General features: G+C 39.5%; 1 protein-coding gene across 1 annotated transcript; it reads right to left on the bottom strand.

Moving 5' to 3' along the window:
• On the bottom strand, positions 1–27,152 carry LOC100127750. Its single transcript, XM_018094953.2, has 5 exons — positions 27,042–27,152; positions 19,477–19,579; positions 16,635–16,805; positions 12,805–12,939; positions 1–201 (listed from the first exon to the last, which is right to left on the bottom strand). Exons 2-5 carry the CDS (start codon positions 19,577–19,579, stop codon positions 68–70), a joined length of 543 nt encoding a protein of 180 aa, XP_017950442.1. The 5' UTR covers positions 27,042–27,152; the 3' UTR covers positions 1–67.
• Positions 27,153–27,870: the final 718 nt, after the last annotated feature.

Below are 27,870 nucleotides of genomic sequence, written 5' to 3'. Positions count from 1 at the left end.
TTTTCTTGTAAGTAATAAACATATTTTATTAACACACATTCCATCTGCCAGTTTAGCAGACACATTATTACTTCCACTGCTTCTTCTCATAATCCCAGTGAGAAGAGAAGCCGGTGACAGGATTGATTCTCATATCAATCATTCGTTTTGCTTGCATTGCTACCCAATCCTCTGAGAGAGTGTGAGGAACAGGGCCATACACTGGGGAGGAAGACAGAAGACAAGTGTTAGCAACTTCAAATCATCACTGGATATTGGTTTGTTGGCACACATTACCAAATTATTGTTTCATTCTTCTGTAGTTTGCCCTGGAGCCCCCAGTCTAACACTGGGTACACACTTTAGGTGCTCCAGCACTACCATCCAGGGTGGTAGGAAATATCCCCTGCAGTCAGTGGAAACATATCACTTTTTCATTATGTCAGTTCATTTCCTATCTGCAGCCCTACCCACCACCCACTTTTCCCTTATCCAATGAATCCATAAAGCTTCTCTTGTTTCCACCCTAAGAGGTAAAAATCAATAACAGTTTTTCGCACAACAGTCATATCTACTCTCATATTTGACAGAAAACAAAAACTGTAGTACCGTGTTAGCCAGTGTCAAAAATAATTAAAAAAAAATACAAATACAAGAGTATTGTAGAAATGATACCTATATTGGCTAACAATAAAAATACATTGCAAGCTTTCGAAGCTCTAAGGCCCCTTCTTCAGGCAAAATACAAATGAGAACTGGAATGGCACAACATTTATACTGTTAGATCAGAGAGAAGTGTTCACAAGCAATAAATTAGGAAGTTACAGATAGATAAAGATAACTTGTGAAGATACTAAAATAATTAATGTTTATTATGGTGGGTTGTAAATAGACCAGGGGTCTGGATTCAGTCAGGTCAGATAGTGTGACATGAAACCTGACCACACTATCTGACGTGACTGCTGATCTAGCAGTACAAATGTTGTGCCATTCCAGTTCTCATTTGTATTTTTCCTGATGAATGGGCCTTAGAGCTCCGAAAGCTTGCAATGTATTTTTATTGTTAGCCAATATAGGTATCTTTTTTACAATACTCTTGTATTTGTATTTTTTTTTTATCATATTTGACAGCACACTATTAATTTTTACCTTGTACTACTGCCTGTTTAAACAAATACATTCTGCTAATAAGTAGACTTGGTGCGCTCCTACACCCCAAAAGCAACCCCACTCATGAAAGAAATAGTATGGGCTTGGAACACCGCCCTCAACCTCTTCCCCAAACCACAAAACCACTGCTCAGAACACACACCGCTCTGGTGTAACCCCAAACTACAGCACCTCCAAACCATACCAGACCCCCAACTATGGGCTAACTTCCAAATCAAGTATACAGTATACAAGATATAGTCAAGGAAGGCAAACTTCTAGATTTCCAGACCCTAAAAAATAATTTCAACCTACCAAATAGGATGCTCTTCCGATATTTACAACTGAGACATGCAGTACACGCACAGTTCCAAGGAACAATCGTACAAACTACTCCCTCCCGAATAGAAGAACAAGCCCACAACTGCCCACACACCAAGGCCCTCTCCCGCTCCTATGCTCTCTTGACATTGGCAAATGATACCCTATTAAACAAACTCTATAACAAATGGCTAATAGATATACCAGATATGAATAAAGAGCAATGGAAGTAAACCCTTGATTCAATCTTTGACTATATAGTGGCCTCAAGAGACAGGCTAATACAGTATAAATTTTTGCACAGGGCATACATCACACCCAAAGTACTATCAAAGATATCTCCATCCCAGGTAGACGAATGCCCCCGCTGCCACCAATCCCCAGCAGACTTCATCCACATGGTCTGGACCTGCAACAAAATAGTGAGCTTCTGGTCAGAGGTGGCAGACTATATATCTGATCTAACCAGCGCCCCCATTACGGTAACACCATCCGGAATGCTACTAAACCAAATCACTGATCTAGCCCCAACAACTGCAGAAAGAGCTCTCATTTCTATTCTGTTAGCATACGCCCGTAAGTCTATCACAATGAAATGGAAAGCCCACTCAGCTCCATCCTTACAATTCTGGGTAAGCCAAGTCAATCAAGCAATGCCCACTTATAGATTGCTATATATCAGAAGAGGATGCCCAAATAAATTTGAGAAAATCTGGTCCTCGTGGCTAGACAAACACAACATAGAAAATTGACACCACCCCAATAACAGTGCAACCTAGTATCAGAAACGAAAAACGAGTGTTGATCCCCCTCCTCCCTCCCCCCCCCCCAACTCAACCACACAATGACCCCTCCATCCCACCATTCTGGTTCAGAAAATCTAGGAACAAGCGTTGGCAATGCATAGTTTATAGTTTTGTTAAGGTAGTAGTTAAATGTAGATGTATAAAATACAAAAACAGTGGAACGCAGAATTACAGGATATGTAATGTTACAGCGAGATCCATCAAATCAAAAGTAATGTCATAAAAAGTTTGATATATGCTTTGTACCATAAGATCTCTCCTTTGATGTCCTGATTGTAAACTATGTCTGTAATCTGTTTCTAAATAAAACTTTAAAAAAAAAAAGTAGACTTGGTGCACCAATAAAATTAGGTGTTGTTTGTCAGACCCTACTGGCAGTTTTCAGCAGTGCACTCCTGAGATCATTTAGTTTGGCCGCCGCTTCCAGCCAACAAGCCCCCCAATGGCCTTATAAATCTTCCTAGATCAGGCTCTTAATTTAGGAGCATGCTGTGGAATACACAACAACACACATCCTCCTTCTAGAAACATTCTTAAGGCATTGTTTTAACTTACATATTTTAAACTCTCTTTCCAATAGATAAATATTTTAATGAAATTGCTACTGTAATTATATTTACCTGTGTGTTTATTAAACAGCACCATATAAAATATTAGAATTGCAAGACAAATCACAGTTAGGCAGCAGAGATCCCCAAGCACACACAGAGGCTCACATTTAAAGATATTCACATTTACTGAAAGATTAAACAGATTAACGAGAAACTAAACCCATTAATACTGCAGGTTTCTATAAAACATATTGCATAAAAAAACATGATACATTGCATTTCCCTTTCAAGTAAAGCCACATTCCACTGCTTTTGCAAGATAAAATATGGAACTGTACAGCAAAGTGGTAAAAGGCTTTTCTTGACTATATCAATTAATACCTGTAGCATAACTTCGGAAAGGGTTACATGGTCAGGGGGAAAAAATTTTCGCCGTGTGCTGTGCGCACAGCAATTTTTAACCCCTTCCAATCCTAATTAACATATGCTAATAAGGATTCGGATTCAGTTCAGGATTCAACAGAATAAGAGAATAAGTGTATGATTGTCTGGTAATTATTCTGCCATATACAGTTGGTGCATCAATGGGCCATCTGTCACTACAGCTTATTGGAACAGTCACAGATAGTAGAATCAAATAGGAACAGTGCTACAGTATCCTGTTTAGCTCCTTTTCTGTAGGAATGCGAAGTATATTTAGCTACATATATAGATTTAATTTATTACTTAAGGTGGCCATACATGTAAAGATCCGCTCACCTACAGGTGGGCGATATCGGGGGAATTTAGGCTAACTCGGTCGTTTGGCCCTGGTTAAAATAATGGGCATATTTGTTGAGCATACAAAGCTTTGTGTGTTTGTAATTACTCTTCCTTTGTTGTAAAGCAGTACAGTGGATTCTGCCCCAGTGACTGGGGAGAAATTATAATTCTACCTTTAAGTCTTTTGGGATGTTGCATATTTGCATTGCTCAGGTCCAAGATTCAGGGAATTAGTGCCCATGGAAATCCTTCACCCCTAGGCAACTCTGTGGCAAGTGCTTTCTGGACTTCAGGGGGGTTCAATTCAAGGGATCAGGGAACATGGAAAGTATGTTGTTGGCACAGGCTGCAAGTTCTGGTAAACAGCAAAGCAACCCTATCACCTATGACTAATACAACAATATTTCTATATTATTTTAGAAAATGTAGAGAAAATTACTACAAAATTGATTAATAGTCTCCCAATTTTAGGATGCAGTGAGAGTGTCAGAGCCCTAGTATTCCTACAGGTGCTGCACCAATGTTAGTTCTGCTCCTAGTTTTGGGTATACTTCATTTAGAGCTTAATACATAAAAACTCACCCACTTTCTATTCATTCATATGGGATTTTTAAAAGCATTTTTAGCAAATGGTGAACTTTAACTTGCACCCATTGAAAAATATTCTTCTAAAAACCCCATAGGAATGTATAGAATGTGGGTGAATTTTTACATATTAAGCTCTAAACTCACATTTTGATAAATCTGCCCCTAAGATTTTGAATGGCATAGAATTCATCACATGGCAAGGTCATATCTGACATTACTGAGCATAGGAGATCATTTACTTACTGCACTTTAATTAAAGGTACTTGCATCAACATGTGCTTCCTGCACTTCATTATAGCTGCGCTTGGTGCCACTGCCTTCCTCCTGCCTCCTATTCCTAATCATGCCCTGTTGCCTCTATTGACACAGACAATATACCCCCCCTCCCCAAGCAATTCATATAGTATATTTTCTGTGCAAGACAAATCTCACTGGTAAAATGACAATTTCTGCTAATTTGTTGTGCATTAATAAATCTGTACCCAATTCTATAGCATCTAAATTGAAACTTTACTTCCAAACAAATCTCTTTTTGCAGTGGCAGTGATTGATGTTTTAGTTGTCTGAACATGAACTCTGGTTTTTTGGGGGGCTCTATAAACTGCAGACTGAACCTTTTACACCATCAGTCACTTGTATAAACTGATGATGTGTGATAGTATAAAGGTCAAAACGGAGTTAAAATATCTTATCAAAGAAGGTTGCACGCAGTTAAGGCTTGTGAGGGTTGCTAGCTGCTATATAGTAACTCTTTAGGAAAGAATGAAGCCGATATTGTGCAGTTTATAAGCATTTAAAGAATCACTTGAGGTGCAACTAATTGATGCCTTAGTGCTTTAGCATTTATTTTCATGTCACGAGTTTTATTTTAGTAGCATTGAGTTACCTGTTAATGTTTTGCTGACATACAGCTTGTAAGGAAATAAGTGTTCACTTGATCCCAGTTATCACAGTATGATCAGACCAGCAACTCTATGGTTCTATGTATTGTATATAAGAATATTTTGGTCATTAATAGTGATTCATTTAGAAAAAGCAAGTGCCCCTGTTCATTTAACACTATAGGCTCATGGGAAATGACTGTAACATTGCACTGAGCTAACATATTTAATTATTTAAATCAAAATTGCATTTATGTATGTATGTCTGAGAATTGCAGTCACAATCATGTCTCTGTCTCTACCTATGTTTAGTCACTACACTTCATTTCTTATTCTTCCATGTAAGTGGGCAAGAGAAGCAGGGTAAATATGCAAAGGATTTATTTCTTTTACACTGCATAATAAATAGGCCACTAACTGACACATAAAAATGCATTTAAGGCATTAAATGGATGGAGGTCAGCAGGCAAAGGACAGCCCTACAACAGCAAAGACACACAAAGATGCTTATCATTTTAAATAAAGGTTCTCTTTTCTGGCGGTTGTAAAGGAAATTCGTTAAAGTAAAGCAAGTTGTTGGCAAGCGTTAAGTCTTTCATCAGTGACAAAGGTTGTTTCTTGAGCAACACAGACACTAACACCAGGCGTTTTTTTATCTCTGCTGTCAGTTTAACTGACAAAAACATCTTGCTTTAACAAGGACGTCAGATTAAAAGAAGCAGCATTCTTTGTGACAGACTGAAGGGCAGCAACAGCATTATGTACAACCACAACGGCTTTTCCAAATAAACATATTTTTATAGTAGAGTTGCCCATAGTGGTAGTATACCTTGTGTGGTGTTTCACTATTTATAATCCAAGCAGCATATTTTCATCTTTTATTAAATTACAGCTCCCAGCATTCCCTAACAGCCTGCAGTTGCTGAATGCATATTGAGCAGCCCTTGTAAAAAGTTGCTCTTGGTGTGCGACAAATAGTGGAAACCAGAGCAGTTTCCTTTACTTACACCTCTCCAAACAGAACTCTGAGGGTACCAACCTATAAAAATAATTTCTGCATGACATAAAGAAGTTATTTACTATTTATACAGCTACTATTTGTAGCTGTATATTTACTAATATACAGCTACAAAAATACATCAAAAACTATATACAGTGACAGTGTGTGTAGGCAACCTGTGCCTTTCAAAGAAGTATAAGCTACAACTCCCAGCATCCACTGGTAACTTATGAATGTTAAAGGATGTTGGTGTGTAAGTTCAACAGTAGGAAATCCTTGACTTTATTACTACTGGCAGTAGGACATTAAACAGTAGATAACCAGTGAAACTAAACAATTTCTTAACCCACCTGCACAGCGCCAAATATGTATAAAAAAAGCATTTAAAAAATGTTTCATGCAAGCACAATATCTGCCAGGGAAAGCACTGACTGTATATTTAACCAATATGAGTGGAAGTTAAACTAGCTATAGACAAGTAAATATGCCCATGGTGGGCCAAATTGGATCAATCCATCATAACTAAAGGTCCCCATATACTGGCAGATCAGCTTGCTTGGCAATGTTGCCAAGCGAGCAGGTCTACTCCCGATATCCCCCACCTATGGGTGGGCGATATCGGGAGAATCCAGGTTAATTCAATCGTTTGGCCCTATATCGAATTATAATGACGGGCATAGGTAGGGCAAGTCGGTCCGGGGACCGCATCAACGAGCCGATGCGATCCGACTAGATTTTCTAACCTGCATGATCGAGATCTGGCTGATTTCAGGCCAGATATTGGTCGGGCAGGCCCGCCGGAAGTGCCCATACATGGGCCGATTAGCTGCCGAATTGGTCCAAGGGACCGATATCAGCAGCTACTATCAGGGCCGGAACTAGGGGTAGGCAGAATAGGCAGCTGCCTAGGGCACAATGATTGAGGGGCGCCAGGCAGGAGCCTCTCCTGCCTACCCCTAGTGCTACTTAGTCATTGCCTCCGCCGCTTAACATTAGCGGTGGAGGCAATGACCGATCGAATCGCTCCGCCCCCCCTGCCCCTCCTTCTGTGCTTTGGCACGCATGCGCCGTTCGGGGGGGGCGGGGAGGTGGGCGGAGTTGCCCGACCGGGTTGCCTAGGGCGCCCGGTCGGCTTGGCCCGCCCCTGGCTACTATCGTCCCATGTATGGGGACCTTAAGTCAATGTAGAGGAAGACTTGGTGTTTTGATGGATGGATTCTCATCACATAGAGCACTGACTTAGCAGTTGATATTGGCTTGTATATGGCCATGCACCTTTTGAACTAAATCTAATGTGTCGATTTCTACTGAGTCCAACAAATGAAAACAATAAATTAGTTAATTTAAGAATGCAGCACTATAAAAAAAAGTGCACTGTCTCAGGGACTTTTCAAGATAAAACAGTGTAGCATCAGTAAGGCCAAATCTAGAGTACTGCTGTATGCATATTAAGAACTGTAAATACACAGGCCCTGAGTACATAGGTGGATATTAGCACCCATAATAGTAAGTCAGCACTTCTACATTCAGTATTTATTTACAGCATTTAGATAAGCACACAGATGCAAATGGTACCTGCACCATGTATGAATACTAAAGCATGGAGTTGAAAACCCCTATTTAAAAAGGACTATATTCATGTAAAAAGGATATTCCAGGGGTCTTCAATAGATTCTGATGTACAGTTCCCCATCTTCATCAGGGTTTTAGTGCATCTGGGAACAAAGTGTTCAACAGCCCAAACAAATATTCTTGCAGGCTGAAGATCTGTATATTTCGGACAGGAATTAATGTATAATTATTTGCTAATATCGGTGCTAAATTGCACCAGCATAGCCAGTCATTTCTTTGCTTTTTCCTTTTAGCCTGTAATAGCTATATTGTTGCATCCAAACCTCCCAATATTTGAAAAATTCAGAGGGACAAAAAGAAATGTTGCGCGCAGTGAAGTTACATTTTTAACCATGCCTATTTTTGTGACCACACCCCCCCTAAATACTACTGCCATTGGGCAAAATTAACAGGTTATGTAAAGTTGAAACACATTTGTTTTATGTGTTTTGCTAATATGCACGTTTCCCTTCACCCTAGAGACCTGTTTAGCCTATTACAATTGTACATAAGCTAAGGTGTTGCCTGTTAAGTATTCTGTGCTCTCTGCCAAAAGACTTATTAAATTAAGTTTGAGAAACGTTGTATCTTTTTTGGCATTTAGTGCAGAAGATCAAAGGGAAATAAGGGACTTTTCAATAAGAATCTAGGACTGGGGGCTGAGCTGTTAAAATCTGGACTGTCCCGCGAAAATCGTGACAGTTGGAAGGTATGCAACTGGTACCTGGCCTGGTGCAGTTTAACTCCCATGTTAAAAAATGAGCCCTGTGATTAAGTGAGAACAAAAGTGCAGGCCATTGGGGCTTTGAAGGAATGCCTGGATTCAGAAAATAGTCACCTTCACCCTCAGAGATCTGACTGCACCTGTGTGTATTAAGACACCTAACAAAAGGACTTGTGCGAAAATTACTGGAATGCCAAAGAGCAAGGTAGCCTTTAATGTGTAGAAAAAGGGTTAAACTTTACCCCACTTTAGATTCTTCCTTGTCTATGTAACCGAATGTATGCACGTTCTCTGCATTCTAGCAGCACTCAGGCATTGTTCAAACATATGTGTTTTATTAGACAGAGCACTGGGCAAAGCCAGCAGCAAATTAAAGAAACAATCACAAAGCCTGAACTCATTTAAAAACTCATACTTTAAGCTATTTACATTAAAATCAAAGTCAGACTGTCTGTTTGCTTTGTGACATAGCAGAAACAGTTGCCTGAATGCAGTTTGTGCCTACCATGATACTATGCTGATACAAACAACCCACTGTGATAGGGTGGCCATCTAGTGGACCTATAAGCAGTATTGAACCTCACAGCATTCACTAATAATACAGGGTGCTGGAGCATGGTAGGAGTTGGAGTTTAGCAAGTTCTGGATATGTGTATCCTCAGCTTGGATTCTGTTATACTAAGTAGGCAAGAGAATAATGCAAATCCAGGGTTGGACTGGGGTTTGTGGGGCCCATCGGGGCTGTCACATCAGGGTCTCCCACTGCCTGAAAACCGATATCCCCCAAATGTACACAGCTCATACTTACCAATTGGGGAGGAAGGTCAGCGGGAAAGCAGTGATGCTTCCTCGCAGGGATCGGTTCTGGGTTGGCGGGACCCACTGAGTTTTTTTCCTGGTGTCCCACTGGCCCAGTCCGACCCTGTGCTAATACAGTAATAAAAGCAAAAGGCTGGATGGTATGGGTTGTTCTTATGTTATTAAACAATCTGTGAGTTCTGGCAAATGTCAAAAGGCTGCTGTAAGATGCATTGGACAGTCCAGACCTGTTTGTAGCTCATTTTTTTGTTCTAATGTTAAAATCATGCGCCTTTGGAAGACAAAATGGAGACAAAGCTTTAGCTGAGAGGGTTAATATCTACTGCCTCACAATGATGTAGGATTTATGCCTTAATGAGAGGGCACTGTGCCATTGTGAATACCAGAAACAAAGTTTTCATGGGAGTAGGTGCCAATATAATTTGTTGTGTTCTGCAAAACAACTGGGTTCTTTCTGGTATGTGCCTTCCTTTTTTTCACCTGACTTGTATCACACAGCAGCACTTTTGTTTTGTAAACCACTTTTTTATTTTTTTAAGAAGGCAGAATCCGCAAGTGTGTATTCCCATACCACCGGCACATCAGTTTTGCCACTCCTCTCAGACTACATGGGAATAGCACCTAATTGCGTTTTTTTTGGCTGTGGACAAACAGGAGGGGCCTGGCTGGGGCAGCCTTAGTAAAAAAAACAAAGCTTGGAGTGTTATTAAATAATATGAGAAAATACTCTATAGACAATAATAATGGGCCACATAAACTATAGACTCACTATTTGAAACATGATTTTCCAAATATGTTACATTTATTGCTGAACTACACTGACCGATTTCCCACTAGGAGATGCTTTGCAGGTAACTGGCTCTGACAGTGCAAATCCCAAGAAAAGAATCAGGCGCACCAAATGCCACATCCTATCACTGCTAGGTATAATTTGAAAGCTGCTGGATGTGCTGATTTGGCTGGTTTCCATGTGGGGTCTGCGATTCAAAAGAAACTCAGCCCCCCTTAGACCAAAATAAATCACAGGTCTATGACAACTTACAGTAGCCCCTCTGGCATTTGCCAAATAACCGCATCACCTGACCGAGCCTACTGATTGCAATGATTTTTGTGCCAGCCAGCTCACATACAACATTACAAATACAAACAGTTTGGGCACAGGGCCTTCTGTCTGATGTTTTTTATAACAGAGTACAGGTGGATGCCAATCTTTTTTGGCATACACTTGCTCCACCATTATTTACACCTTGTGTTCTAATATAACCTATTTCAGAATACAACAGCCATATATCCTTAAAGGAGAAGGAAAGGCATAAATACCTGAGAGGTGACAAAATACTATGCACCCCCTAGTAAATATAATTACTTATTGAGACCCCAGGCCAGTATTCCTGTCACTGAAAAATGCACCGGATTTTTGCTGCTAGGTTCGAATTTTCGCTCTATTGTACATGTGTATCTGAGCAGGGTCATAGAGAAGATTGAGGTGCAAGAAGTATATGGATATATGTTACTCCTGCAGTTGGACCCCGTACAAGCACAGTTATCAATGACCAGGAGCACCAGCCCTGAGCCCCAGGTAATCGCTTATAAACACTAACATTTTGGAACCCCCCCTCCATCCTCCCCCAATGATTATGCCTTTCCTACTTATGTAGGTACAATGATTATACCTTATGCTTATGATTATGCCTTTCCTTATTGTTTAAGGGCAATGAGAGACATAGTGGTGAGTTGCTTGAGGGAGATCACCTCATATGCCCAGTGTTATACATAACTTCAAATAGAAAACTACAATGGAATAAATTAGGACAGTGGTTACCCACATACCTCCAGTGTAACCTTGTGCAAAAATGTGCTTGGAGAAAGTGCCAATCTGCTCTGATCCACTTATTGAAGAGTGTATGGATGAAGCAGATTGCCCTTTTCTCCACTTGTGTAGGGGAAATGGCCTTGACATGACTGATACCTTATATCCTTGTTTATGGTTTTGACCTGATAAATATTAGATAAACCATATCTGATATCTTATATACAGGGAACACAATATTACGCCATAACAATGCATTTACAATGTGCAGGAACTATTGTCTCCCTTCTGTATGTTTTTATTTCTCCAAAAAGTATTGTTATTATTCTCTGTTGTTTAAATCTAATGTGAAAATTATTCAGCTGGAACCTGATATAATGTATAGCTTTAAAAGTCTCCTAGGTTCCTTCAGATGTGTTTTCAAATTGCCATCTATAATTAAACAGTTCCTGGTCCATAAAAAGGTTTCAAACGATCTCAATGAAACGCTTCGTACTTAAAATCTAGAAACAGTACATTGTGTTCTTTGTATATTAATGAGCTCTACTATGTAGCATTCAGCACTGGTCTGTTTCAATACAGTCACACATGGCAACATGCAGTTTCAGCAAAGATAATGTCACATGTTGGGCAACAGGTGGAGCTGCAAGATCAAACACACCTGGCAGCAAGGGGGTTAATGAGCTAGTGACTGTTCTCTTTAAAAAATGGAGACTACAATGAATGAAAACATAAAAACATCAGGGCTCAGAAGGCTTCCCCATACATCAGGCGGTGCATCACTATTGTACAAATGTTACTTTCATTTATTATGCTTCATAGTTTTTTCTGAAAATGCTTTTGGGTCAATTGTAAAAGAAACAAATATCTGTGTAATATGTTGTCTCTCAAACAGTTTGGGGAGGGTCGAGTTAAATGTGAAAAGGACAGGGACTTGTACTTAAAATATTCAATCTCTCTTGCCATCTAGTGGTCAAAAATTATATTATAATTCTGTGGGCTTAAATTATAACAGTCGTTTTCAATTTTATTGGCTATTGAGAGATTCGGTGAATTAGGAAGTAAATAACTGTATTCCCCCACCTTGTCATGCATACTTTCCTAATAGGGCAATGCCCTTGAACCGAAACCATAAGTGTGTGTCTTTAGAATATTAATATAACACATATGCAGTAGGCAAATCTCTATAAAGACTATTCCAAGATGATATCCACTGTCAGTGTAATATTATTTTTATGAATGCAATGTATTAAAATCTGACCACATATAGTACATATTTGAACCAGACAGAAAAGTGTGTGATTGGAAGCTGCTTGCTTCACAGGCAATCTGCATAGCAAGAGCACCCCTAGTGGTTATAGCTATTATAACACCAAGGGGGTAAGTAGGAGTCACTGACTCTCCCACGGCAAAAAAAAATCCTTGGCTACCTACATCAGGTGATGTTACACATGTCTTTAGAAGTTTAGAATCTAATAACTTAGAACTTCTCTGTATGACCTGTGCAAGCACGTCAAATAAAGAAATTTGCTGTGTATACAAAGAGCTTGCCCTTCATATTTTACATTATATGGAAGAAAAAACATTTAGGTGATACTATAAATAGGATATATGTTTGCTGCCATACCCCACCTGACTCATGTAGTCATATACCTCACCCCTGCTTTTTATTATCACTAATTCTATTCTGACCAGGAACAGAAAGGATGTACAGATAGTAGAAGGCACATGATTATCAGGAAATAAACCAATGCATTCAAAACAATGACTAGAAAGTCGATAAAGGCAGAAGCAAGAACAAACCATATATACGGTGCCACCAGAGATACAGTCCACCAAAGGCCAAGAAGTACAGCACAGCTCCGACAATGGTTTTCCATTCTGACTTTGAACCAGAATGCATTTCTGCATAGGATTGGTTAAAGCTGATGCGATATACTGTAAGAGAAAACAGTGACCAAAACATTGTTTATGTTATTTCCTATCAGCATCTAACAAACTGTATCCTATATTATGCAGAAAACATCAGACTCTACAACTATTCCACATACACCAAAGACCTACAGCCAGGGTTTTTTTTGGGTCCAGTCTCTTTTTGAGGCCCAATTTTTAATTACTGCCCCATTACAATATAACAAGTTTAGGGATCTCCAAAATTGGGGCCCTAGGATGGTTACCCCCAGGTTAGACCCCAAGGGTGGGTAGCACTTTAATAGTGGAACACCTTGGGTAGTTTGGTACTTAAATAGTTAACAGGGAGTTAGCTTACCTACAGTTCAGGGTTATGGCCACAGGGTGGTACACTTAGGGGCTGATTTACTTACCCACGAACGGGTCGAATGGAGTCCGATTGCGTTTTTTTCGTAATGATCGGTATATTGCGATTTTTTCGGATTCTTTACGAATTTTTCGTTACCAATACGATTTTTGCGTAAAAACGCGAGTTTTTGTATCCATTACGAAAGTTGCGTAAAAAGTTGCGCATTTTTCGTAGCGTTAAAACTTACGCGAAAAATGCGCAACTTTTCGCGTAAGTTTTAACGCTACGAAAAATGCGCAACTTTTTACGCAACTTTCGTAATGGATACGAAAAACTCGCGTTTTTACGCAAAAATCGTATTGGTAACGAAAAATTCGTAAAGAATCCGAAAAAATCGCAAAACATACGAAAAAGTCGCAAAATGTTCGTTTTCAAGTCGGAACTTTTCCAATTCGGGTCGGATTCGTGGGTTAGTAAATCAGCCCCTTAGTATATAAGGCTGTGCAGCCATGTGCTGCCAGGTCTTCCTGCCTGGGACCCCTCTGGCTAGAGGCTAGTGACAGGCCAGGGCATAGTTAGAGAGCTAACTGTTATAGACCACTCTAGGAGTGGTAGATAGGTTATTTTGCTGGGCATCTTGGCCCCTACAGGAGATTATATGAGATTAAGATCTCCCAGCACTCATTGCTGGAGTCAGGGAACTAAGTGGAAGGAATAGGAGGTTTGCCTAATCCAGGGGGTAGCCGGTTGGTATTACCGGGGTGAGGTCTCCAGGGGGTGTCCGCTTGGCGGGAGTACCGGGGAGAGCCCTAGAGAGGGTCTCCCGGCGCAAGTACCGGAGGGAACCCCAAAAGAGGGTCACCTGGCAGGGGTATTGCCGGTATGCCAGGAGAGAGGGCCTCCAAAGGAAAGAAAGTGTTCCCTGAGTGTTCTGTGACTTCTGCAACACCTATCTGTCAAGCTACAATAAAAGATATCAGTTAATTCATCATAACACCTGAGTGCAGTGTCTTACTATCAGGAGGATCAACTCTGCCTGGTAAGAATCTACCCCGAGGAAGGGGGCAAGGTGCCAGGAGTGCTGGGAGTCCCCAAGTATAAGTACAATATCAAGTTCTCAGGAGGGGAGTTACAGTTCAGTCTGTCCCTATCCTGGGTGGAGGCATGCCAAATGGTACAGCAACATCTGTTCCCCAAAGTAAGTGGGGCTCAGGATCCTGTTAGCGCCACTAGATCTCAGCAGGTAGCAGCACATTCTCTAAAGTGGGCTACACAAGTATCATTTATTTTTTCAAAAAATAATACATGAAAACAGTTAACCATGCAACTTATTGGCTTATTATTTATGTTATTCAAGCATATTATCATTCCGTTAACTATCTTTTGTAAATAAGGTACAGGTATGACATATATTATCCAGCATGCTTGGAACCTGGGATTTTCACAAAAAAAGTGTTATTTAAATTTTGATCACTATTCCTTAAAGGGCACCAATGACCCTGAAATTGCTTAGCCCACCAGCGGGATAATACTGTAGAGTGGCCTAGTGCCAGCAGGGCGACTGGAGTGCAGGCTCTATTAACCCACACCTCTGTTGGGGGAAGTACCACACTAGCATTTTCATTACCATTATCCCAGTTTCTGAAATGTTTCTAGCACAGACTCATATTCACAAATGTACAGTAGAGTACTTGGAAAGTTATACCTTACTGCACACACATGGATGCCCAAACTCAAATATAAGGTAAGTAACAGAACCCTGAGCCAAAATAAATATTAGCCATGTAGTTTTATGTGGAAATCAGTCATGAAAGCTATCAATGAATTATGCATAGAATCTTATAGAAATGATTTCGATTGCTGAACTCCTAATGGAATATTTCACTGTGGATTCAAACCAAGTACATCTACATTTGTATATCATTACTATATCATACGCACATGAGAAGTGTGTTGCTGGGTAAGATGCCTTCACACCTGGACTGTTCTCTTATCTATCATTTCTATTAACACACTTTAAGCAATCCAATAGCAGTGTTAGGGGCACATTTACTAACCCACGAACGGGCCGAATGCGTCCGATTGCGTTTTTTCCATAATGATTGGTATTTTGCGATTTTTCGGAAAATTGATGCGACTTTTTCGTAGCCATTCCGAAAGTTGTGCAAAATCTGGCGATTTTTTTGTAGCGTTTAAACGTGAGTGAAAAGTCGCGCCTTTTTCATAGCCATTCCGAAAGTTGCGCAAAATGTTGCGATTTTTTCGTAGCGTTAAAAAGTCGCACCTTTTTCGCAGCTTTCGCTCCGAGTATGAAACATTCGGATTCATTCAAGCTTCAGTATGGTGACTTTTCTTGGGCCAGGTTGGAGCTGCAGGGTGCCATTGAGTCCTATGGGAGACTTTCCTTGGGCCAGGTTGGAGCTGCAGAGTGCCATTGAGCCCTATGGGAGACTTTCCTTGGGCCAGGTTGGAGCTGCAGAGTGCCATTGAGTCCTATGGGAGACTTTCCTTGGGTCAGGTTGGAGCTGCAGAGTGCCATTGAGTCCTATGGGAGACTTTCCTTGGGTCAGGTTGGAGCTGCAGAGTGCCATTGAGCCCTATGGGAGACTTTCCTTGGGCCAGGTTGGAGCTGCAGAGTGCCATTGAGCCCTATGGGAGACTTTTCTTGGGCCAGGTTGGAGCTGCAGGGTGCCATTGAGTCCTATGGGAGACTTTTCTTGGGCCAGGTTGGAGCTGCAGGGTGCCATTGAGTCCTATGGGAGACTTTTCTTGGGCCAGGTTGGAGCTGCAGGGTGCCATTGAGTCCTATGGGAGGCTTCCAAAATCATGCTAAGTCTGAAAGTTTCGCCCACCGCTTATGAGCGCTCAATACGAAAAAGTCGCGACAAGATACGAGCGAATCGTAATGGCTACGAAAAACTCACGTTTTTTCGCGCAAGTCGTAATGGCTACGAAAAACTCGCGTTTTTTCGCGCAAAACGTATTGGTAACGAATAAGTCGCGACAATTTCCGAAAAGTCGTAAAGGCGCTGAAAAAATTGCAAAAAATTCGAAAAAGTCGCAAAATGTTCGTTTTCCAATCGGAATTTTTCCAATTCGGATTTGTGGGTTAGTAAATGTGCCCCTTTGAGTCCCCCTCCAAAGCAGAAGCACTAATATAGTTAAATACTGTAACTGATTTCAGGCGTATATGTGCATTGCTCTGATCTCCTTGCAAAAACACTGGATTCTTAGCAAATAGAAAATCTGTGAGATGTACAGATAATTTTTCAAAATACAATGGTGGAATACCAAAATAAACACATATCATTTCACGATGATGCCTCCTCGTTATAATCCTGTGCCAGTTAAATAAAGAATAAGTGTAACATACAAGCAAGTTTCTCCTCCTTGGTTAGCTGGCCCCAGGGTCCATTTTCCTTCAGCTTTAAAGCCTTCTGCTGAGGGTTCAGTTCAGATACAAAGGGTACATCTGGCAGAGGGTACTCTCTGCGTTCACAGTACATTGGCTTGGTAAAATCAATTGGTTTGTTGGTAGTTATATCTGCAAGAAACAAATTTTAACAAACAAGACGTGTCATCAATAAGCATTTTAAAATGATGGGACTGATTTTCAAAAATAATCCACACTCCTGGCCGAACTGAATCTGAATCCTTAAAATCATGTGACTTTTTATAACATGGACACAAAAGTTGAAAATGTTCTCTTTAGTCCTTTCTTGCCTTAATTTGCATAAGCAAATTAGGATTCAGTTCGTTATTCGGGCGAATCTTTCACAAAGGATTCGGGGTTCGGCCGAATCCGAAAATAGTGGCTTTGATGCATCCCTAGCTTATTGGTTCGACTGCAGTTGTATGATTTAGCACCTATATTTGTAAAGGTGCCCCAATGAGCAGAAATATATTTTTTAATTGAAATCTGACAATTACTTTCATATTTGCACATTATAATAAATATACACATAAGACTTTGCTCATCTGAGTAATAAATGAACAACTTGTATTGACTGTACCAGTGTTATTTACAAAGGTACAACTAACCAACTAGGGCAGTGTTCCCCAACCAGTGGCTCGTGAGCAACATGTTGCCCATCAACCCCTTGGATGTTGCTCCTCAAACCAGGTGCTCATTTTTGAATTTCTGGTAAGGAGACAAGTTTGGTTGCATAAAAAACAAGTAAAATGCCAAACAGAGCCTTCTGTAGGTTGCCAGTTCATATAGGGGCTATTGAGTAGCCAATTATAGCTCTTACTGTCACCCCCAGGAACCTTTTTCATGCTTGTGTTGCTCCACAACACTTTATCCATTTGAATGTGGCTCATGGGTATAAAAGGTTGGGAATCCTTGAACTAGGGATTGATTTATCAAGAATAGGGCAGTCAGAACTGGGTCTATGTGGAAAAAAAAGTGAATTTTTAATTTCTATCTTTTTTTGCATCTTACTTTTTTCCACAGTTTTTTTATACCCACAAAACAGCATTGGTGAATATATACTGTAAGTGGCACAACATCAGAGCAAAATTAAAGGGGGGGATTTTTTTAGTGTCGTGTATAAACATGCACCTTCAATTGCATTGGGGAGTATTTTCTTTGCAGCGTGCAATTCCCACACTGATTGCCACCGCACTGAAAAGTTGCCTAGTCAGCAATTACCCCAGCACCTTGGTGGCAAGCAATGCTAATACATAAAGAAGGGTTGTCCCCTCATTGATTTTTATGGTCTCCTTTCAAAAAAATACATAGAAAACATATTTAAAATGTATTTCCACTAAGGTTTTAGTAAAAAAAAATTACCCCAGAATCAACTTGGGTTTTAACAGGTTAGAATAAGAGTTATGGTTAATATGGAACTGTATGTGTAAAGTTGTAACTGTCCAACCCTGTTTGAGGTAAGGCTACAGCCAGGGGTATATAATTATTGCTGGTCTGAGCATCACCTAGCCTTTGGGAAAATTTGTCTGCACCCATTATGGCTTTACAGAGATATTCCAGTCTAGTCCTACCCTGCACCATAAAAAATAAGCAACAGTAAAAAGTGTTGAAACTATAAAAACATTTTTTATGTACTGTACTTCCTATTAAGCACATTATGCCTGCTGCCCTAGGCCTGAGTCTTTGCCCTAGGTCTGAGAAGCCTTTGGCTTGGTGCAAGCTTCTCTCATTCCTTGATGTGCTAATACCTCATACACATCCATATGAGCCAATCAGATTTCTGTCAAGACAGAGGGAAATTGCAGGTTCATCTGTTCAAACTGTCTGCAGAGCCCATGGCATAATCAATGGTAGGGCAGTAAGGTTAAAAGCGGACAAAATGCCAGACCATATCTGAGCATCTATGGTCACCTTTCGGCATGAATACAACTGCAAATTCAACCAGTAACTGAAAAACTAGGGGAAACTAAAAGAAATGTACAATAACTATACATTCACCTCTTTCCATTAGATAAAAGATGTAGTGGCCCTTTAATAATATCCTATCACAGGCATTGCCAAGCACTATAACATAATATTAGCAGTGAGGACTTTACTTCTGAGATAATTATGGAAGCCCTGCCCTGTTTAGCATTTAGTTGCTCCCTTTTTAATGAACTATTACTTAGGTGTGTTTTTCACTACAGCCTGGATCTTACCAGAGTCTTTGATTCAAAGAACAGCCACACAGACACACATATAGTACTATGGGAATTCAAGAAATCATGAATACTATGTTGCTATAAAGAAATTCAGGTTCAGATTATATTGGAACTCAGTGCTCGTTTTAGGGTATGGCAAAGTGAGTACCAATAAGAAAAAGTCACCCTTGGCCAGAAGAGGTCATTGTGTAACAACTGGTATTCTTAATATGCATGTCCTTGACGTCCATTGTGTTGCCCTCCAAAGGGTGCCAGGGGATGCAGAGAACTGTAAATTATCAACAGAGGGCGTATCCCAGGTTGGATTTTGATGACAGTTTTTTCTTAAATTGGAGTGCCAATTTTTAGTTATTGACCAGGGTCACATATTTTCTTAACCTGACCTTCTAGGAAATACACTGGCCTTTTGCCTACTCTGGAAAGAAAGCTAACTGTTACTGTAATGTAGTTTTTATAAAAAGAACAGAATGCAGCAATATGCCTTAGATATTGCTGTGTGCTCATCCGCTGGCTTTTTGGTCTTAGCTGTGCTGGGTACTTTACTAATTCTTTATTTTAAAACACTGTGGAAGTGCACTTACCATAACCACGATCCAGAGTTGCCGACACAGGGCTGGTGGTGGAGAGACTTCTCCAGGTAACTGACCTTGCTCCCCTAAGTGTGCGTGCTACAGTTGTTAGCATCTGCAAAATGACAACCATGTATAATGTAATATCAAAATTGTATATATGCCCAGTACAGTGAAACAGGCACTTACATATATATTAATAGGTGGCCTGGGTGCAGGGTCAGAAATATTCAAGATACAACGTCCAAAAACCGCACATGCAATAAATCTTATATAGTATACCAGTAAAGAAAACTGGATACAGAAGGCACATAAGTTGAGCTAACATAATATTATACATTTTTAACTGCTAATAAAAGCTCAGCGAATATATAGTATGCCTTTTAAAGTATCAAAAGTATTTGTGCATTTCTAGTGCACTAGTTCTGCTCTCCTGGCCCTGACCTCTGCCTGTACCAACACTATGTAGATTCTGACATTCAACTTTGTACTTGAATCTGTTCTGGTACTGAATATACAAGTCCTATTTAGTCCTACATACTACCTGTGACCCCCACATTCTCTGGGAACTGCTGCAATCTCTCCAAGTAAATTCTGGATGCAGCAAAGTTATTAAGGGTTTGAGCTAATGCTCAAGGTGACAGTTATAGGCAGCTATAGGCAGAACACGCTAAGACCAGGATACAGAGGCTTACCCTGGGCATTAGTAAAATGTATTACACAACAACCCCTCAAGAAATCTACTGCCCTGAGACCCGCATTCTTTCAGGTTATAGTATAAGAAAGTAATTAACTGCTATCCTGTAATTAACTGCTGTCTGCATCTGCTTTGTTGTAAACTGCATTTATATTTTCAAAGCCTAAAATCATTATAAGAAACTTTACATTGTTTAACCAAATACCAGTCATTTATTTTACAAGAGTGGAACTTGGACCCATGTAATGTACTGAAGGCTGTTTTACTAGCTAAGAAAATCACAGCTTGGTGAATTATCTTTTAAACTCAAATTCATAGGTTGTGTGCTCTAGATAAGCAGCATGTGCCATCCAATGCAGCACCTTATTGCCCTATAATAAAGGAAAATATCCTGCCTAACCTTTACCTAAAAGCAATCTCTCCTTTGCCAGAGGGGAATAAACATTATTAGAGCAACTCCCATGCTTTATGCAGATGGATAATGAAAAACCTTACTGAGCTTTTGGGTGGTGAAGAAACAAGCACACATCAATACCAATGAAGTGAAGACTATTGCTATTGTCAGGAAAAACATTCAAGTGCAGATCATTCAGTCTAAGCCCAGCATACTGTTAATAATATATGCAGCCCAGTAAGTGATATAAGCTTCTAAAGACAAAGGGTTTGTAACACAGATATAATTTGTTACTGCCACCATCTTGCTCTGATATGCTTGCTTTCTACAAGCAACTGCCCCTCTTTCCACCCCTACCTCGACAATATAGCTCTGTAAGGTGATGCACCTGCTTGTAAGGTGAAATGATGCCGTATGTGGTATCGAAAATCTAACTTTCTTATTAGAAAATCTACTTTTTTTTATAATTATAAGAATTCCTTTCCACAGTCTAGTGTGCAAGGAACATGAACCTATGCAGTTGCTAAACTTTTGACCTATCTGTGAGTATAGTGTTAAACATTCTTCATAAGGTATGTGCAATATAAAAGTTAATATTTTTTATTGAACTTTATATGTTTGTAGTTGATTATTAACTTAATGGGTATTGTTTTACCTGTCACCAACTTGTATTTCTGTGTTGCACAAAGAGTATAGCAGCCCTTTTATTTCTATGTCAGTGAAAAAAAAAAACAACTATGTATAGTACAATTTTAATAAATCACAAAGCAATCTGAAAATTACACATTTCAAAACGATTTCCAGAAATGATGTTAAAAGTAGAATTCTCCTGACCTTGTAAACTCTGATCGATGCCATGTGCAACCTATGAAAGGCGTTGGCACTTAACAGGTTAATATTAAGAGATTATATCAATGACATATTGACATAAACAGAAAATATTTTATATCATTGCCTCACCAGCTGAGCTCTCAAACTAATTAACAATAGACAGAAAAATACATTCTAAGGTCTGTATCAATGGGGTTGGACATCACATAAATTCAGGATGCCCCCTATGTCCTTGTAAGAGTTCAAAGGGCACAGTATATCGTGTAACAATTGTTAAAGATGTATTTTGTCTAACATCTAGCCTTCCTGCAGTTGTTATACTTTAACTCCCAGCGTTCTCTGGCACTAGACCTCTTTATCATTGCAAGAGATTCCTAATATTCATTTTTGAGGCATAGAAATCTAAATCTAAACAGTCACTTCCCCTGGGGACTAAATTATGTGTAAATTCCAGAATTGTGACAGTTGGCACCCAAGCCAATTCAAGGTGTATTTCATTCCTAGTGTCTAGCTATGTGTTTGTTAATTTAAAAGGACAAAGTGCTCTTTTTAAGAATAAAACGCATGCTGTTTTTTGTTTAACAAACTTTTTGTTGTTTGTGTGGCAGCACTGATCCTGAATTGTTTTGTTGTTACCTATGCAAAATAATAATCTCCACACAGGAGTCCTACTGTAAGTGTTGCCCAACTTTTTCCATAAAGTGGGATGTACTACATATTCAGGGTTTTTATTATAAATAATATAATGAAGTCATCAAAATTCATAGAGGCCCATCCATCTTTCCCTCCCCCAGTCCACACGCCATAGCCAAACAACAGCCATCCAAAGGCCCATATTAATCAGAGAAAAAAAATGGCAACAATAGTCGCCAAAGGGGGGCAGGTGGCCAGTGTTCCAGTGCCTACAGTGAATATGGACAGAAGTACAGCCCTAACATTTGCCACAGGTCTAATCACCTGTAAGGATTCCACCCTCAGATCCACCACCATATAGAAGTATTTTATAGTAAAGTTTGTGTATTTTCCAGTCTATCAGTGGAAACAATGATCCAGAACCATATCAAATTGATATTCAAATGATCTAATTCCCGTTTTAAAGGATGGGCTACCAGATATTTCAAATGCCGGCCTTTTCAAAGGTTTTTACAGGGTTGTTACAGTGCCGGTAACAAGCAGATGAACTTAAATAATAAAGCAGGCAATGTTCTTGACTGACAGCCATGAGAGGTGATAAACCATAATTACAAAATTAAAAAAAGTAAAAAAATCAGTTCTGACTGTGAGCCTCAGACAAAAGTTCATTTTGTCAATTTATTAAAACAGAACCTTGTTTGTTACACAAAGGCAAAAAATGGCTTACATTAAAGGGATTCTGTCATGATTTTTATGGTGTACTTTTTATTTCTAAATTACACTGTTTACATAGCAAATAATTCACTCTACCATTTAAAATTTTATTCTTGAACCATCAAATGTATTTTTATAGTTGTAATATTGGTGTGTAGGCAGCCATCTCAGTGCATTGTGAGTCTGAGCTTTCAGAAAGAGCCATCGCTACACATTAGAACTGCTTTCAGGTAACCTATTGTTTCTCTTACTCCCATGTAAAGCTGGCCATACACAGGCAGATCCGCTCGCTTGGCGATGTCGCCAAGCGAGCGGATCTTCACCCGATATCCCCACCTACGGGTGGCGATATCGGGGAGGCATGTAGGCAAATTCGATCGTTTGGCCCTGGGGCACGTGGCAATGGGGCAGTCGGTTCGGGGACCGCATCAACGAGCCGATGCGGTCCCCGATCCGACTGGATTTTCTAACCTGCCCGATCAATATCTAGGCCCCTCGGTTCTGCCACTACACGGGCCGATAAGCTGCCGAATCGGTCCAAGGGACCAATATCGGCAGCTATAATCGGCCCATGTATGGGGACCTTAACTTGGATTTCTTATTACTGAGTGCTATTCTGATATCTGCTGCTATCTTGCTCCCTTCCCATTGTTCTGCTGATCAGCTGCTGGGGGGGGAGGGAGGGGGTGATATCACTCCAACTTGCAGCTCAGCAGTAAAGTGTGACTGAGGTTTATCAGAGCACAAGTCACATGGCTGTGGTGTCAGCCTAGGGGGCACCCTAGACAGATGCCTCTTCTGCCTACCCCTAGTTCCTGCCCTGGTTACTATGCCAGTATTCCTTTAAGTGCTGACATCCTATTAAAAACAGCTACTGTTCACTGCCATGGAAGAAATAGACTTAAACATAAATTTAAATGTCCATAATATTTTTTCTAGAAAAATGTCTAAAAAAATATTTCTTTTAAATAAAGTCTAGTTTTCCCAGCCAGTGTCAAAATTTGGAAAACTGCTTGTGCTACTAGGATAAAATGTACACTCTATATTAAGGATAGGCTGAAACAGAAATATCTGCCTGCCTAGAACTTTTCTTGCATAATTTATGGGTTTTATTTCTACTACAACATGTTCATAACACCTTTGTTTCTTTTTCCCGGCATGCATCCCTCTTCAACAACTTCAAACAGAGGGTGATTAACCTCTTTTCAATTATCTCTAGCCTGTAACTGCAAAAATATTCTTTTGAACAACTTGTTAGATATGTGCAGTGTGCGTAGAGGGTGTAAGTAAGATTTATCCACTATAATTGTCTGGAAGTATTTGCCTTTTAACCTGATGCTGTGATATCAATTATTATAATGAGTGTGCCCATGATATCATGTGTATGTTTTTGTGTAAAGCCCATGAACAAGGCATAAGTATCTCCTCTCTCTGAGAATTATTAATCATTTGAGAGAGGTTTTTTGCATCACATACACAATCCCTCTCCGGTCTGCGAAGATAGACATCAGTACTGAAACAGATAAGAAGTTTGACTGATATGACATGAAAACTAAATTGCTCATTAGTCATCCCAATACTCGTCTTAAGGTGACCACACACATGGTGATTTTCCACCCTCCGCAGATTTTCAGGGCTGAATTGTCAGATATGGAGGTAGAAACAATAGGATTTCTACCTCCTTCTGCTGATTCAGCCCTGAAAGTATATTTTGCTCAGGTGTCTTCAATGGCGCCCGATCAAAATCTTTTAACCTGCGCGATTGGCGAGTTGACCGATATCAGCAGTCTTCTGCGATATCGGTCGCCTCACCAACTTGCCATACACACCGAATATCGTACAAAATGAGGTTTTGTACGATATCATCAGTGCGTGTATGGCCAGCTTTAGCTATCCACATACATAGCTAAACTATTAAAGGGGTGGTTCACTTTAGATTAACTTGTTACTTATCTTTCTATTCAGTCCCTCTCCTGTTAATATTCCAGTCTCTCATTTAGGGCTCTGGCACACGGGGAGATTAGTCGCCCGCGACAAAACTCCCTGTTCGCGGGCGACTAATCTCCCCGAAGTTGCCTCGTGAGGCTTTTTCGTTGATTTCCCAAAATCGCGCCGCCGCGTGTGCCATCCCACCGGCGACTTACATTGTCGCCGGTGGGATGGCATCTGGCGGCAACTCGGGGAGATTAGTCGCCCGCGAACAGGGAGTTTTGTCGCGGGCGACTTATCTCCCCGTGTGCCAGAGCCCTTAAACTACTGCCTGATTGCTGAGATAAACCAGCAATCAGATAGCTGATGAAATTCCAAACTGAAGGTCTGAGGAACAAAAAGCTGAAAAATAACTGAAAAACCCACAAAAAAACAAAAACCAATTGCTAATTGTCTCTTAATATCAGTTTCTACATCATACTAAAAGTTAGTTTAAAGGTAAGCAAACCCTTTAAATAACCTTCTTGCTTTAATTTAAGCAGAACTTTTACCATATTTATAAAAGAACACATGCCATTATTTATTTCTATTCATGCTGCAGAAAAAGAACTAAAGTTACAGAGTAAGTTTTCCATGACTATTAAGCGCACACACGCTGCAATTGAAATACTGACTTAATGGGTATTCCCATGCCTCTGCACCCATATAGCCCCCAGTGTATACAGTAAAGGCAGAACTGACATCAATTCAAACACTTCCTTATACTTGTCTAGTCTTCTTTGAAAAACCACAACTAGAACAATCAAAATGCACGATGTTGCAAGACGCCTTGGGCTGCTGCCTCATTATAGCACACATATTTCAATGTCATTTCATAGTTGTGTGTAGAAAAAACTTTTGAGGGTTTGGTTGCAAAGAAAGCTTGCTGCTGTTGTGCATGTAGTCACGTAGTACTGTTTTCCCATCTCAACCAGGAACTGTCAGATAATAAGTAGGTGTACAAGGCACTTTATTGATACAGAAAAAATTATCAGCTATTATTGATTTGCATATGACAATGACAAAAGCTCAGAATTCCAAACAAAAAATATATATACAGGTATGGGATCCCTTATCCGGAAACCCTTATCTGACTCCATTTTAATCAAATAATTCAGAATTTTTAAACTGATTTCCTTTTTCTCTGTAGTAATAAAACAGAACCTTGTAAGTGATCCCAACCAAGATATAAATAATCCTTATTGGATGCAAAACAATCCTATTGGGTTAAATTAATGTTTTATTAATTTTTTAGTAGACTTAAAGGAACAGTAACACCAAAAAATGTGTATAAAAGTGTATAAAAGTAATAACAATATAATGTACTGTTGTCCTGCATTGCTACAACTGGTGTGTTTGCCTCAGAAACCCTACTATAGTTTATATAAGTAAGCTGCTGTGTAGCCATGGGGGCAGCTATTCAAAGGAGAAAAAGCACATCTCCTTTTTTCCAGCATGAATGGCTGCCCCCATGGCTACAGAGCAGATTATTTATATAGTAGCTTTTCTGTAGCAAAAACACCATTTGTTTGCAGAGCAACAGCACATTATATTTTAATTACTTTAAAACACTTTAATTTTTTGATGTTACTGTTCCTTTAAGGTATGGAGATCCAAATTACGGAAAGACCCCTTATCTAGAATACCCTTGGTCCCGAGCATTCTGGATAATGGGTCCTATACTTGTATATATATATATATATATACAGTATGTGTGTATATATATATATATATTTATATAAAATGTACTACCAATTCTTCAAATTACTGGGTAATTTCTGCAAAGAATGTTTATGTTCTCTAACATTTCCCCTTCATGCATCCTTTTAAAACCATTTGAGCAAAATGTATCTTTTATGCACAGGTGGTTGGCACAGAAATAATGATTAAGTTAAGTGTTTTCACAAAAATTTTGTGTGCGTTAATGTTCTGCTTGTGTCTATGTGGGTTCTACAGGTTCTTAATTTCACTCCCACACCCCAAAAATTTAGTCAAGGTAATTGGCTCCTCATGAAAACTGATCCCCATGAGTGCATGTGTATGTAGTACGCAATGTGAATGATGAAGATTCTATGTAGTTTGCTGTGTAAGCTTTTATCACTATATAAATAAAGCATATTGATTATTTTTTAAAAGTTCTCTGTATTATCAAATGATTTTAAAGAATGAAAAATTGATTGCTGAATACAAATTTAGAGAAACAAAACACTTCTTGAATTACATTATAATTGCAGAAGTAAATATTTACAATCGCAAGGCAAAAAACTAAAACATTGGTTTCATATGTAAGTTTCTGCCTTTTATTAAATGGCTCAGATAATAGATGGGCAAAGTCCTTACCTTTGCTGCTGCTAGGTACGTGCCACAGTCTGCACCCTAAATGGTGTTCAGATGCTCAGTAAGTCCTTATATATATAGCAGCACAAACAGAAAGTAGGTGTTGTTGGCTCCCAGCCAGACCAGTCTCCCTTCACAATAGGAAGTGACTCTGAGCAATAGTAACGATGTAAAACCAGCTGGTCCAGAGATCATTACCTTGTCTTTTTTTGCACTAAAACATGAATGTACATGCAGTATCCACTATTATTTTGCCATGCTGCACAACCCAGTACCTTGTGTATACCACTCTGGTATACAGGCACGAATGCTATTTTAATCATCATTAGCATCTAATCAACAGATAGCATTTACTGTCTACTTGTTTAAAAATAAATATCTTACTTGCTACAGTATACTACACCAGGGCAAACCTTGTGCTTTTTATTACATATGGGGGATTCACTATGATGGTAAATGTTTAACTTTACATAGAAAACCACAGTGTCTTTCAATTTTCAATAAGAAAAACAATATTTCTTCTAATGAAAAGAGCACACTAGCCTTAATTACTAGAAAGTTAACATGGGTAGAAGTACCATCTTCATATTAATTTCTAATGCCAATATAATGCCAACTTATAATATCTGTGATATCCATAATTCTTGATTATTGCAGTAAACATCACTTGTAGATTGTAAGCTCTTCACCTCTTGTATCGGTTATTGATTGCTTTATATGTTACTCTGTATGTCCAATGTATGAAACCCACTTATTGTACAGCGCTGCGGAATATGTTGGCGCTTTATAAATAAATGTTGATAATAATAATAATAGCAATGAATATATGCAC

The sequence above is a fragment of the Xenopus tropicalis genome, chromosome 6 (genome assembly GCF_000004195.4).
Source record: "Xenopus tropicalis strain Nigerian chromosome 6, UCB_Xtro_10.0, whole genome shotgun sequence".
Lineage (NCBI taxonomy): Eukaryota > Metazoa > Chordata > Amphibia > Anura > Pipidae > Xenopus > Xenopus tropicalis.
This window is presented reverse-complemented; position numbering and strand designations above follow the sequence as displayed.

What these genes read in the sequence shown, in the direction of transcription:
- LOC100127750 (XM_018094953.2), bottom strand. Translation starts at nt 19,579, where the DNA reads ATGCTAACAACTGTAGCACGCACACTTAGGGGAGCAAGGTCAGTTACC. An exon ending in AACTCTGGATCGTGGTTATG is followed by an intron (nt 16,806 to 19,476) that starts GTAAGTGCACTT and finishes TGTTTCTTGCAG; the next exon opens with ATATAACTACCAACAAACCA. An exon ending in CTGGTGGCACCGTATATATG is followed by an intron (nt 202 to 12,804) that starts GTTTGTTCTTGC and finishes CTTCCTCCCCAG; the next exon opens with TGTATGGCCCTGTTCCTCAC.